At 40.5% G+C, this 12,500-nt stretch overlaps 1 protein-coding gene across 1 annotated transcript in view; it reads left to right on the top strand.

Moving 5' to 3' along the window:
• smg5 (SMG5 nonsense mediated mRNA decay factor) overlaps positions 1 to 12,500 on the top strand; it is a 33,689-nt gene that overhangs the window by 10,783 nt on the left and 10,406 nt on the right. The window contains exons 5-12 of the mRNA XM_055163592.1: positions 1,395 to 1,484; positions 1,638 to 1,727; positions 2,901 to 2,979; positions 6,220 to 6,345; positions 7,885 to 7,953; positions 8,857 to 9,125; positions 11,155 to 11,292; positions 11,690 to 12,490. Coding sequence (XP_055019567.1) covers positions 1,395 to 1,484; positions 1,638 to 1,727; positions 2,901 to 2,979; positions 6,220 to 6,345; positions 7,885 to 7,953; positions 8,857 to 9,125; positions 11,155 to 11,292; positions 11,690 to 12,490 — 1,662 coding nt within the window. The remainder of the gene's footprint in view (positions 1 to 1,394; positions 1,485 to 1,637; positions 1,728 to 2,900; positions 2,980 to 6,219; positions 6,346 to 7,884; positions 7,954 to 8,856; positions 9,126 to 11,154; positions 11,293 to 11,689; positions 12,491 to 12,500) is intronic.

Here is a 12,500-nt window from a genome sequence, read left to right on the forward strand (position 1 = left end):
TACTTGTAAATACCCCAGAATTAGCCCAAAGGTTCTTTTCATCTGTCGTCCTGCAGCTCAGAGAGACAGAGACATAAAACATAAGAACATAAAACACGTCACAATAGACAAACACACAAACATGACACACAACACTGACATTTACACAGGAGCAGAACATTAGTGACACAGATCTGGTTTCAGATTAGTTTTAAATGAACTGAATGTGGTGGAGTCTCTTCTAGCAGCTGGATGTTGTTCAGATTTCTGTTCCTTGACTGATCACACCTGTTGACTGAGAGTCGTGCGTCTACAGGGTTTTGCACAGTCGTTTCTGGTCGAGGCTCTTGTTCCCCGACTTGGGCTTAATGAACTCACCCAGAGCTGGTGGAGCGAGTCCATTTAAGACTTTGTAGACTGAGCAGACGAGTTTAAATTTTTGAAAATGTCCAGAACTTAAGATATTATACTTCTGTATTATGAGACAATGATGAAGCGATGAAGATTTCCTATCAAATATCTTTAACGCTTTTTAAAAAAGTGATTCTATTATTTTGAAGGTTGTCGTGTTTGTCAGTGAACAGTTAGTGATGCAGTGTTCAATATGAGAGAGAATCCTGCTGTGGAGAAACATTTTAGCTGCATTTTCTGGCGATGATGCTCTAATTTGCCTAAAATTGTGAATATTAAAATTTAATTTTTTTTTTACATTTTTTTATGTTTTTTACATGTTTTTTAAAAGTTAAAGTGGAGTCCAAGGTAACACCAAGATACTTAAATTCATCTGCAAACTGGAGTCCCTCACCCCTCAGCAACACATTTAAACAAGACTTTGATGGACATTTTGAAAAAAGCATGAAAACAGTTTTTTTAGTGTCAGTAAGAGACTGGACTTGGTCAGACACTTGTCTAAACAGGTGATTCTCGCTGATGTGAACTTCTCTGAAGCTTCTATGACAGATTTTGCTTTTGTAAAAATGACGGCATCATCAGCAGACAACACAATATTAATGTCCGTACAAACATTCGGCAGATCATTAATGTATAATGAAAATAAAATAGGGTCCAAGTATGGAGCCTTGTGGTACTCCAGCCTTGCAATCGACATATGGGGATTTGACACCGCTGACGGACACACAATGGGTTCGATTTGCCAAGTATGATTTTATCCAAATTTTGACCTGCTCAGAAAAATAAAATTTTGTTAACCTAGTTAATAATGTTTGGTGGTCAACCATATCAAAAGCTCTTTACTTAAACCTTAAACATGAATCTAAACCTGATTTTGGTCGTAGGTGTGTAAATGTGTGTAAATGTGTGTGTAAATGTGTGTATGTGTGTGTAAATATGTGTAAATGTGTGCAAATGTGTGTGTAACTGTGTGTAACTGTGTGTAACTGTGTGTGTTTTCACAGTTCGCAGGAAGGCTCTCTCTGCGTCTCCCAAAGAGATGGAGTGGGCTCAGTTGGCGTGTCACAGGTGTCTGGTTTACCTCGGAGATTTAGGTAAAGTGAACACACCAAGACTGGACTTTTGTCTTTAAGTCTTTACATTTGAAGTGTGGGGTCCTCAGAACTCCTCTTCTGCAGTCTGTGGGGGTTGGGTTCGTTTTTCTCTGGTCTCTGGTCTGATCTGTGACCTGGTGTTTGTTTCTTCAGCGCGTTATCAGAACGAGCTGGCCGGAGTGGAGACGGAGCAGCTGGCCGAGCGTTTCTATCACCAGGCTCTGTGTGTCCTGCCTCATGTGGGTGAGTCGAGAAACACCACAAACACAAACACAAATACACAGACACAGACCCAACAACTGCTCTGCTTCACTTATTACATGTTTTATAAACACACTGGAGTGGGCTGTGTTCATGAGACATTATGACTTTGTAGAAAACACGTGGAAGCTCAGAAGTCAATTGTACAATTTTGTGTCTTGTGTTTAAACTTTCAAATTGCAGATGTGTGACTCGGTTTGTGTTTAATCTCGCTGATATCTTTAATAATGTCATGTCCTCTACATATATCTCTCCAGCCTGAGCCCTGATCTTGTTTCAGAAGCTGCCTGAGGTTTATTGGCAGAACAATTATCTTGGAGGTTGATCTGAAACTAAATAGAAAATAAAATAACTACTATAACTATCTAAAATTCATAAGAAGCTGAGCAGCAACTGTTGCTTTAAATCCACCTGTTTTTACGGCAACGCAAGATTTATTTGTATATTTATTTCTTCTTATTTCATTTATTTGTAAAGGGACAGCACATATTAATGAACATTAAAAATGTAAATATGTAAAGATTATAGCCAAGATTATATTTGAAGTTTAAGTTTGTAAGTTTAAGCAAGTGTAAGTTTTTAAGTTTTTAATTGAAGTTTTTAAATTTTTAAGTTAAGTTTAAGGAAGTTTGTGTTTTTGAGTTTTTAATTTTAAATGTTCAGGTTTCAGTTTTTAATTTTAATTTTTACATTTTTAATTTAAGTTTTTAATTTACGTTTTTAAGTTTAAGGAAAGTTTAGTTTGTTAAGTTCATTTTTTAAAGTTTAAAATTTAAGCAAATATAAGTTTTTAAGTTTGAGTTTTTAAGTTTTTAATTCAAGTTTTTAGTTTAAGTTTAAGCAAGTTTGAGTTTTTGAGTTTATAATTTTAAAATGTTCAGGTTTAAGTTTTTAATTCAAGTTTTTACATTTTTTATTTACGTTTTTTAAGTTTAAGCAAGTGTAAGTTTTTAAGTTTAAATTTTTAAGTTTGAGTTTTTAAGGTTAAGCACATTTATTTGTCCAGCACAATTCTTACACAGAGTAATTCACAAAGAAACAAATCAAAATCTAAATATTAATCGTAACATTAACGTTAAGAGGAGGGAGGAGGTAAAAGGAGGTTAAACTCAGAGTTGGAGGTAACAGAGGTGTTTTCTTCTGTGTTTTGTGCAGGGATGCCCTTTAACCAGCTGGGCACACTGGCAGGAAGCAAGTTCTACAACGTGGACGCCACATACTACTACCTGCGCTGGTGAGTCGGGTCAGAGGTCACTGCACTGGGGCTCAGTGTGATCAAAACATGATCAAAACAAGAACGACTTTACTCCTGTCACGTTTATGTTCATTTAATTCATGTTATTAGGTTCTTTTTTCAGACCAAGGCTTTGTTTTCAGACCCGACAGTTTCCTCACAGTGTTGGTTTGTTTTCAGTCTTGACGTCCCGTAGAACTAACAAACACATAAAATAAAATAAAACATAAACTCTGTCTCATATTACACGTACACACAAAGTTTCACATGAACACATAAAACACACATATCACTTTGGTCAACTCATAAATAAACCAGTGAACTGAAAACTTAAATATTTATTTCTCAGTTGTTTCTTAATTAGCAGGAATTAATTTTATGACCTTAAACTAGACTCAAATGTACAATATTGTGCAAAATAAAATAGTATTGCTCAAGTAGCCTTATAAAAAAATAACAAATAACGAGAAATTACATATAAAACTGTATGAGAAAACTTTTAAGTAAATTCTCTCACATGTTCTCTGAGTAAACCAGCGCCATCTACGGGTAAAACGAGTGAACTGTTACATATATTATCACCTGTTACACTGACGCTTTCCTCAGAGTCGTCATGTGATTAGAGCTGGGATCATTAAGAAGTTGCCGATACTTTCAATTCGATACGATATATTTCAAATAACTGAAAAATGTCAAAATCACATCTGTGACACTAAAAATCTTTGTCTAAATCACTTCTTTTGCAAAGCTCATATAAAACACTAACATTTTAATCATTAAAACTTGGAAAATGTCAAATGTGTCACAGAAACAAGTTGTTGTAACAAAATAATTTAGTAAAATAAACCAAAAAAAATCCTCTTGGTGATATATCGATTCAGCAGCCCATGATATCGATACTGAATCATCAGAATAAACGATACGATATATTGATATTTCAATATTTTTGTACACTACACGTGCACCAGTCCAGTACAAACTATTAGGTATAAAAACAAACTCTTGGTCTGAAAAAAGAATCTAATAACATAAGAACAACTTTAAATCAATTCCAGTTTTGAACAGCAGAGGGCGTGTTTTCTGCACGTTTCTGAAACACCAGGAGAATTTGAATTTAGACTTGACCGTTCTTATATAATCATCATTATTTTCTACACTAGTTCTATTCATGTTTCCCAGTGTATGAGCTCAGAGTGTCCACTTTGTTATATTTAATTCTAAACAACATGTCTTTTTTTTTTACTTCATTTTTATTGGAACATTTTAGTTTAATGAATATCACATATTTACATACACAAATTATTAGTGTTGTGAAACAGAATAAATCATCAGACCAACCAAAAAAAAAAAAAAAAAGGAAATAAAAATAAAATAGTGACCATCAAGCTTGTGACATCTGCAAACTTTTTTACATTAAGATTTATTTTGATTATAAGATTTCCTCTTTTTCCAGAACAGAGGAGTGTCTTAAAGAAAATGTTATTTGTTCCATAACCTGAATTTTGTTGATTATGTCGACCCATCCTGAAACAGTAGGAGTCAATCTCAGGGTTTGTAATGGTCCTGAAATTTGATCATCTTTTTTAAAAACTGAAAACAAGACTTTGGTTGTTCTGTTTCTGTTGATGTTTTATGGGAAATGTTTGGTACAGTTAAAGAGAGATCATTCAAAACCTGAATCCAGAAAAACACAATGACATTAAAAGTGCACTGTGCAACCTGCCTGTCTCCATGGAGATGTCATAACTTTCTCTAAAATGTTCCATGGTGTGACTTTAAAACTCCTGTATGACACAAAACACACTCTTGTGATATTTAAATCATGTTCTAATGTCGTTCCCTCGTCACACACAGAGCTGGAGTTGTGTTTGTTCCATTCACACATGTTTGAGTGACTCTTTATTATTTGTCTGTTTACATCTCCAAACACTCTGCTCCACCTTGTGATGTCATGAAGTGGTAGTTTTCATGTTCTCAGCTCCTTTTCCCTTTAGTTCAGTCGAGATCGGCGACTCCAGGACTGAAACTATTATCCACGTGATTGTAGTGAAGGTGTGTGGAGTTTAAAAACACAGTGGAGCACTTCCTGTGTCACCACATGATGACATCACAAGGTGGAACAGAGTGTTTTCTGTTGTTCTGTTTTATGTTGAATGAAACGAAACACATCTCCAGGTCTGTGTGTGACGAGGAAACGACTTTAGAACAGATCAGAAAACAGAATAAAACAAACTTTAAACTTTTCCATCAGCTTTGATTCTTTACGTGGTTTTCTGTTGATCAAAACTACAGTAATTCCTCCTGTGAGAAGAGACGCCTCTCCACGGATCTGACCTGTAATGTAGCGTAGTGTTGAGACCTGCTCGTCTCTTTGGTGTTTGATGGGTTTAATTTAGACAAAGAAATAACACAGTGTGGAAATGTTCCACACTGCATCTTTTTAAAGCGTTGTGTTTGACATGCTCTTTGTGTTTGTGTGTGTTTGTTTGTGTGTGTGTGTGTTGTGTGTGTGTTTGTGTGTGTGTGTGTGTGTGTGTGTGTGTGTGTTTTGTGTGTGTGTGTGTGTGTGTGTGTGTGTGTGTGTGTGTGTGTGTGTGTGTGTGTGTGTGTGTGTGTGTGTGTGTGTGTGTGTGTGTGTGTGTGTGTGTGTGTGTGTGTGTGTGTGTGTGTGTGTGTGTGTGTGTGTGTGTGTGTGTGTTGTGTGTGTGTGTGTGTGTGTGTGTGTGTGTGTGTGTGTGTGTGTGTGTGTGTGTGTGTGTGTGTGTGTGTGTGTGTGTGTTGTGTGTGTGTGTGTGTGTGTGTGTGTGTGTGTGTGTGTGTGTGTGTGTGTGTGTGTGTGTGTGTGTGTGTGTGTGTGTGTGTGTGTGTGTGTGTGTGTGTGTGTGTGTGTGTGTGTGTGTGTGTGTGTGTGTGTGTGTGTGTGTGTGTGTGTGTGTGTGTGTGTGTGTGTGTGTGTGTGTGTGTGTGTGTGTGTGTGTGTGTGTGTGTGTGTGTGTGTGTGTGTGTGTGTGTGTGTGTTTGTGTGTGTGTGTGTGTGTGTGTGTGTGTGTGTGTGTGTGTGTGTGTGTGTGTGTGTGTGTGTGTGTGTGTGTGTGTGTGTGTGTGTGTGTGTGTGTGTGTGTGTGTGTGTTTGTGTGTGTGTGTGTGTGTGTGTGTGTGTGTGTGTGTGTGTGTGTGTGTGTGTGTGTGTGTGTGTGTGTGTGTGTGTGTGTGTGTGTGTGTGTGTTTGTGTGTATTCAGTATTCAATCAGAGACGCCCTTCGAAGGTGCGTACGGGAACCTCAAACGTCTTTTCGACAAAGCTGCCAAGATGTACCAACAAGTGAAGAAACAGGAGCTGAAGAAACTGTCCCCGTCCCGACAGAGGTGAGAGTGTACAGAGTTTAAACACGAGAACACAGAGTTTAAACACGAGAACACAGAGTTTAAACACGAGAACACAGAGTTTAAACACGAGAACACAGAGTTTAAACACGAGAACACAGAGTTTAAACACGAGAGTTTAAACACGAGAACACAGAGTTTAAACACGAGAACACAGAGTTTTAAACACGAGAACACAGAGAAACACGAGAATTTAAACACGAGAACACAGAGTTTAAACACGAGAACACAGAGTTTAAACACGAGAACACAGAGTTTAAACACGAGAACACAGAGAACACGAGAGTTTAAACACGAGAACACAGAGTTTAAACACGAGAACACAGAGTTTAAACACGAGAGAGTTTAAACACAGAGAGTTTAAACACGAGAACACGAGAGTTTAAACACGAGAACACAGAGTTTAAACACGAGAACACAGAGTTTAAACACGAGAACACAGAGTTTAAACACGAGAACACACAGAGTTTAAACACGAGAACACAGAGTTTAAACACGAGAACACAGAGTTTAAACACGAGAACACAGAGTTTAAACACGAGAACACACAGAGTTTAAACACGAGAACACAGAGTTTAAACACGAGAACACAGAGTTTAAACACGAGAACACACAGAGTTTAAACACGAGAACACAGAGTTTAAACACGAGAACTTTAAACACGAGAACACAGAGTTTAACACGAGTTTAAACACGAGAACACACAGAGTTTAAACACGAGAACACACAGAGTTTAAACACGAGAACACACAGAGTTTAAACACGAGAACACAGAGTTTAAACACGAGAACACACAGAGTTTAAACACGAGAACACAGAGTTTAAACACGAGTTTAAACACGAGAACACGCAGAGTTTAAACACGAGAACACGCAGAGTTTAAACACGAGAACACGCAGAGTTTAAACACGAGTTTAAACACGAGAACACAGAGTTTAAACACGAGAACACAGAGTTTAAACACGAGAAACACAGAGTTTAGAGAACACGAGTTTGAGAAGACACGAGTTTAGAGTTTAAACACGTGAGAAGACACAGAGTTTAGAGTTTAAACGTGAGAAGACACAGAGTTTAGAGTTTAAACGTGAGAAGACACAGAGTTTAGAGTTTAAACGTGAGAAGACACAGAGTTTAGAGTTTAAACGTGGGAACACACAGCGACTGGAGTCACAGGAGCATCTCTGTTGCCTCTTGTGTAAATTGACACTGTTAGAAGTTCGTGTGTGTGCAGCTCTGCCTCAGTCACATGTTGCTCACACTCCTGGTGTAAATTCTGGGTTTCAGTCTCTGCACAGCAAAGCCGCAAAAATTGCACAAAATTTATGGCGTTTTTGTATCTGTACAAACACCTCCCATTGGTGCATGTGGACTCTGATTTTGGTGAAAATTGGCGTTTGCAGGACACAGTGTTTGTGCACGAGGGCCGATCACTGCTGCTTGCAGCTATAGTTTTGTATATTCTTGTATATGTTATCTCTTGTTGACTCGTGTGTTTGTGTGTGTGTTTGTTCTCCTCCACAGGTCCAAAGACATGAAGCGTCTCCTGGTGAGCTTCATGTATCTGCAGAGTCTCCTTCAGCCCAAAAACAGGTGGGAACCTTTGTCCCTGAAATAACAGAATCATTTTAATGATTAAAGAAACATTAAAGAGCCAGAGCCAACATCACACGAACAAACTGACTGAACCTCAACGCTGATTTATACTCTGTGTTTGTCTCTCTGTCTCCTGTGGACATGTCTCTGATGTCTCTTCCTGTGGACATGTTGTCTCTGATGTCTCTTCCTGTGGACATGTTGTCTCTGATGTCTCTTCCTGTGGACATGTCTCTGATGTCTCTTCCTGTGGACATGTCTCTGATGTCTCTTCCTGTGGACATGTCTCTGATGTCTCTTCCTGTGGACATGTCTCTCTGTGGACATGTTCTCTGATGTCTCTTCCTGTGGACATGTCTCTGATGTCTGTGGACATGTCTCTGATGTCTCTGTGGACATGTTGTCTCTGATGTCTCTTCCTGTGGACATGTCTCTGATGTCTCTTCCTGTGGACATGTCTCTGATGTCTCTTCCTGTGGACATGTCTCTGATGTCTCTTCCTGTGGACATGTCTCTGATGTCTCTTCCTGTGGACATGTTGTCTCTGATGTCTCTTCCTGTGGACATGTCTCTGATGTCTCTGATGTCTCTTCCTGTGGACATGTTGTCTCTGATGTCTCTTCCTGTGGACATGTTGTCTCTGATGTCTCTTCCTGTGGACATGTCTCTGATGTCTCTTCCTGTGGACATGTTGTCTCTGATGTCTCTTGTCTCTCCTGTGGACATGTCTCTGATGTCTCTTCCTGTGGACATGTTGTCTCTGATGTCTCTTCCTGTGGACATGTTGTCTCTGATGTCTCTTGTCCCTGTGGACATGTCTCTGATGTCTCTTCCTGTGGACATGTCTCTGATGTCTCTTCCTGTGGACATGTTGTCTCTGATGTCTCTTCCTGTGGACAGTCTGGTGGACGTGGAGCTGACCACCCTGTGCCAGTCGGTGTTGGAGGACTTTAACCTGGTGCTGTTCTACGTTCCTGCTCCGAGCCCGAACGCGCCGCTGCACTCGCCGTGCGCCGAGGAGGACGACGCCCGCGACAGCCCCTGCCACAGCCCCTCCCCCGGCACCTGCCCCGGCACCTGCCCGAGCCCCTGCCCGAGCCTGCCCGACACCCTCATCTTCAAGATGGTGCTGATCTGCCTCATGGTGGTGCACAGCCTGAAGAGAGGAGGTCAGTCTCTCACTGTATACTGTACTGTTATACTTTATACTGTATACTTTATACTTTATACTGTATACTTTATACTGTTATACTTTATACTACTTTATACTGTACTACTTATACTTTACTGTATACTGTATACTTATACTTTACTGTATACTTTACTTTATACTGTATACTTTATACTGTATACTTGTATACTTTATACTTTATACTTTATACTGTATACTTTATACTGTATACTGTATACTTTATACTGTATACTGTATACTTTATACTGTATACTTTATACTTTATACTGTATACTTTATACTGTATACTTTATACTTATACTGTATACTTTATATACTGTTATACTGTATACTTATACTTTATACTTTATACTGTATACTTTATACTTTATACTTTATACTGTATACTGTTACTATACTTTATATACTGTATACTTTATACTGTATACTTTACTTTATACTGTATACTTTATACTTTATACTGTATACTGTTACTATACTGTATACTTATACTTTATACTGTATACTATACTTTACTATACTTATACTGTATACTGTATACTGTATACTTATACTTACTTTATACTTATATACTGTATACTTATACTGTATACTTTATACTGTATACTTTATACTGTATACTTACTTATACTTTATACTGTATACTTTATGTACTTTATACTTACTTTATACTGTATACTTTACTTTATACTGTATACTGTTACTTTACATACTGTATACTTTATACTGTATACTTGTTATACTGTATACTGTATATACTGTATACATTTTATACTGTACTGTACTTTTTTACTGTGTTGTATTTGTCTGTACGTATTTATGTTATAGTTACTGTAGTACATCTTGTATACTGACTCTGTTTCTGTCTCGTCTGTATACTCGTGTATACTAACGATACAACTGTATACTCACTTTAGTCTGTCTCTGTATAATACTTTATATAAAAGTATACTGATAATAAGATTTATGTATACTGATACTGTAATACTAAATACATACTGTAATAATACGTAAAAATATACAGTATGAAATAATAATATAGTATACTTATACTTTATACTGATATTATACTGGAATGTATGTCTACTTTATACTTTATACTTTATACTTTATACTGTGTCTTTTTCCACGTTTGGCACATTTGTGTTTGGCACATTTGTCTAGTGTTGTAGTACATCGAGACTGTTTTCGTCTCGGACTCGACCATGTTTAGACTCGGTCTTGTCTCGGTCTCAAAGTCTGATACTCGACAAGTGATAAAATGGAGACAGATTTATAAAAACATTGATATATTTGAGCCAAAATAACAGTAAAATACAAATAAATGTAGAAATGACAAAGACGGTCTTGATTTGGTCTCGATGGGCCGTGGTCTCGTCTAGTCTCAATCTTGACCTTTAAAAGTCTCGGTCTTGTCTCGGTCTTGGGACCCTGTGGTCTTGGACTGGTCTTAGTCTCGATTAGTGCGTCTCGACTTCAACACTACATTTGTCATTTGAGACGTTTATAAACAGAGATCAACCGATGTGGCACTGATATTTTACAAACCAGACTCACCGAGGGCTGACGAGCTCTGCTGATATTTTTTGGTTGGACGATATGAAAGGACAGTTTTGTGTTCTTCAGGCTTCAGGTTTGTCCAAACAAAATATCTGCACCAGATTTAAGTGCGAACAGTCGATATGCTGAAGTGCAAAGTGCGACGTATCAGCAGAGCTGAGCTAAACAGATCCTCACAGGTCAGAGAGTGGACAGGGAGCTCAGGGTGAATGTTTGAGGAGAAGTGCAGAGGACGTCCCCACAAACCCTCAGGGGCTGATCATGTGACAGCCTCCGTAGAAGAGAACCTTCACATTAAATAAACCTCGATCTAAAATGTAAAAGGCTCCAATAAAACGGTGCAAACTTCATGAGTGTGTGTGAGGAACCTGTGTGAGGAACCTGTGTGAGGAACTTGTGTGAGGAACCTGTGTGAACCTGTGTGAACCTGCGTCTCTGTGCTGCAGGTTCTAAACAGTACAGCGCCTCCATCGCCTTCACTCTGGCCCTGTTCTCTCACCTGGTCAACCACGTCAACATCCGACTGCAGGCGGAGCTGGAGGAGACCGAGACCCAGGCCCCCCCCCTCCACACAGAGGGACCAGGTACGACCCAGACCACACACACACACACACACACACACACACACACACACACACACACACACACACACACACACACACACACACACACACACACACACACACACCCTGGCCCAGGTACAGTGATATGGGCCATAACTGTCCCAGTGTCCACGTTCACATGAGGTTTAGTAATTCCAGATTTATTTTTCTGAATTCAAATTATGTCTTGTAGTTTCCATGTAAATAATAATGTTGAATTGTTGTTTGGTGTTAAACTGGTGAAATGTTTTTTATTTAATGTGTGTGAGCGTCTGGGGGGGGGGAGGTTCTGATTGGACAGAGACATCAATGTTTTTTTTTTAATCTTTGACATAAACGTGTGTAGTTTGTGACTCGTGTCGTCTGCTGTTGTTTTCAGACGACGTGGACTTGGCTCCCGTCTCTGAGCTCACAGAAAAGCCTCTGCACAACGGCTCTGTGGATCAGGAGCGGGCGCAGGGCGGGCACAAGGGGGAGCTCCACGCCGACGCACCCGACCAGGACAAGCACAAACACAAGAAGAAGTTCACCCGTCTGTCCAGACTGAGGCGCCGCCGCTGCCCGCGCAAACACGCCCCCGGCCAGGACGACAGCGACCTGAGCGAAGGCTTCGACAGCGAGGAGGAAGAGGAGGAGGAGCTCATCACCGCCCCCAGCCCCAACCCCGCCGCCACCAACCCCCCCGTCCTCAAGAGGGAGCCCAAGAGAGCGGGCGCGGCGGGGCAGGCGAGCTGGGACAGCGGCTCCGAGGACGAGGACGGAGGGACGGCCTTCGACGTGGAGACGGACTCGGACATGAACAGTCAGGAGTCCCGCTCGGACCTGGAGGACATGGAGGAGAGCTCGGAGCGCCGGAGCCCCCACCAGAGAGAGGAGCAGGTGAAGAACCAGCCCCAGGCCCAAAGAGAGGAGCCCCCCCCCACCGCCAACGGGCCCCTGACGCACCCCGACCCCAGCATCAGCTCCAACCTGCAGGCCATGTCCTCCCAGCTCTTCCAGGCCAAACGCTGCTTCCGCCTGGCGCCCACCTTCAGCATCCAGCTGCTCAAGTCCCCCGGGACCCCCGCCCCAAAAGCCCCCACCACCACCACCCCCCACCGAGCCCGCCCCCCGTCACAGGAACCCACCCCCCCTCAGGAGGGCGAAGGCGTCGGCACCGCCAACGGAACCAGCGACACCGGTGAGACGTC

This window comes from Boleophthalmus pectinirostris, unplaced genomic scaffold (assembly GCF_026225935.1).
Source record: "Boleophthalmus pectinirostris isolate CB_2022bp ecotype Guang Dong unplaced genomic scaffold, ASM2622593v1 HiC_scaffold_6, whole genome shotgun sequence".
Lineage (NCBI taxonomy): Eukaryota > Metazoa > Chordata > Actinopteri > Gobiiformes > Gobiidae > Boleophthalmus > Boleophthalmus pectinirostris.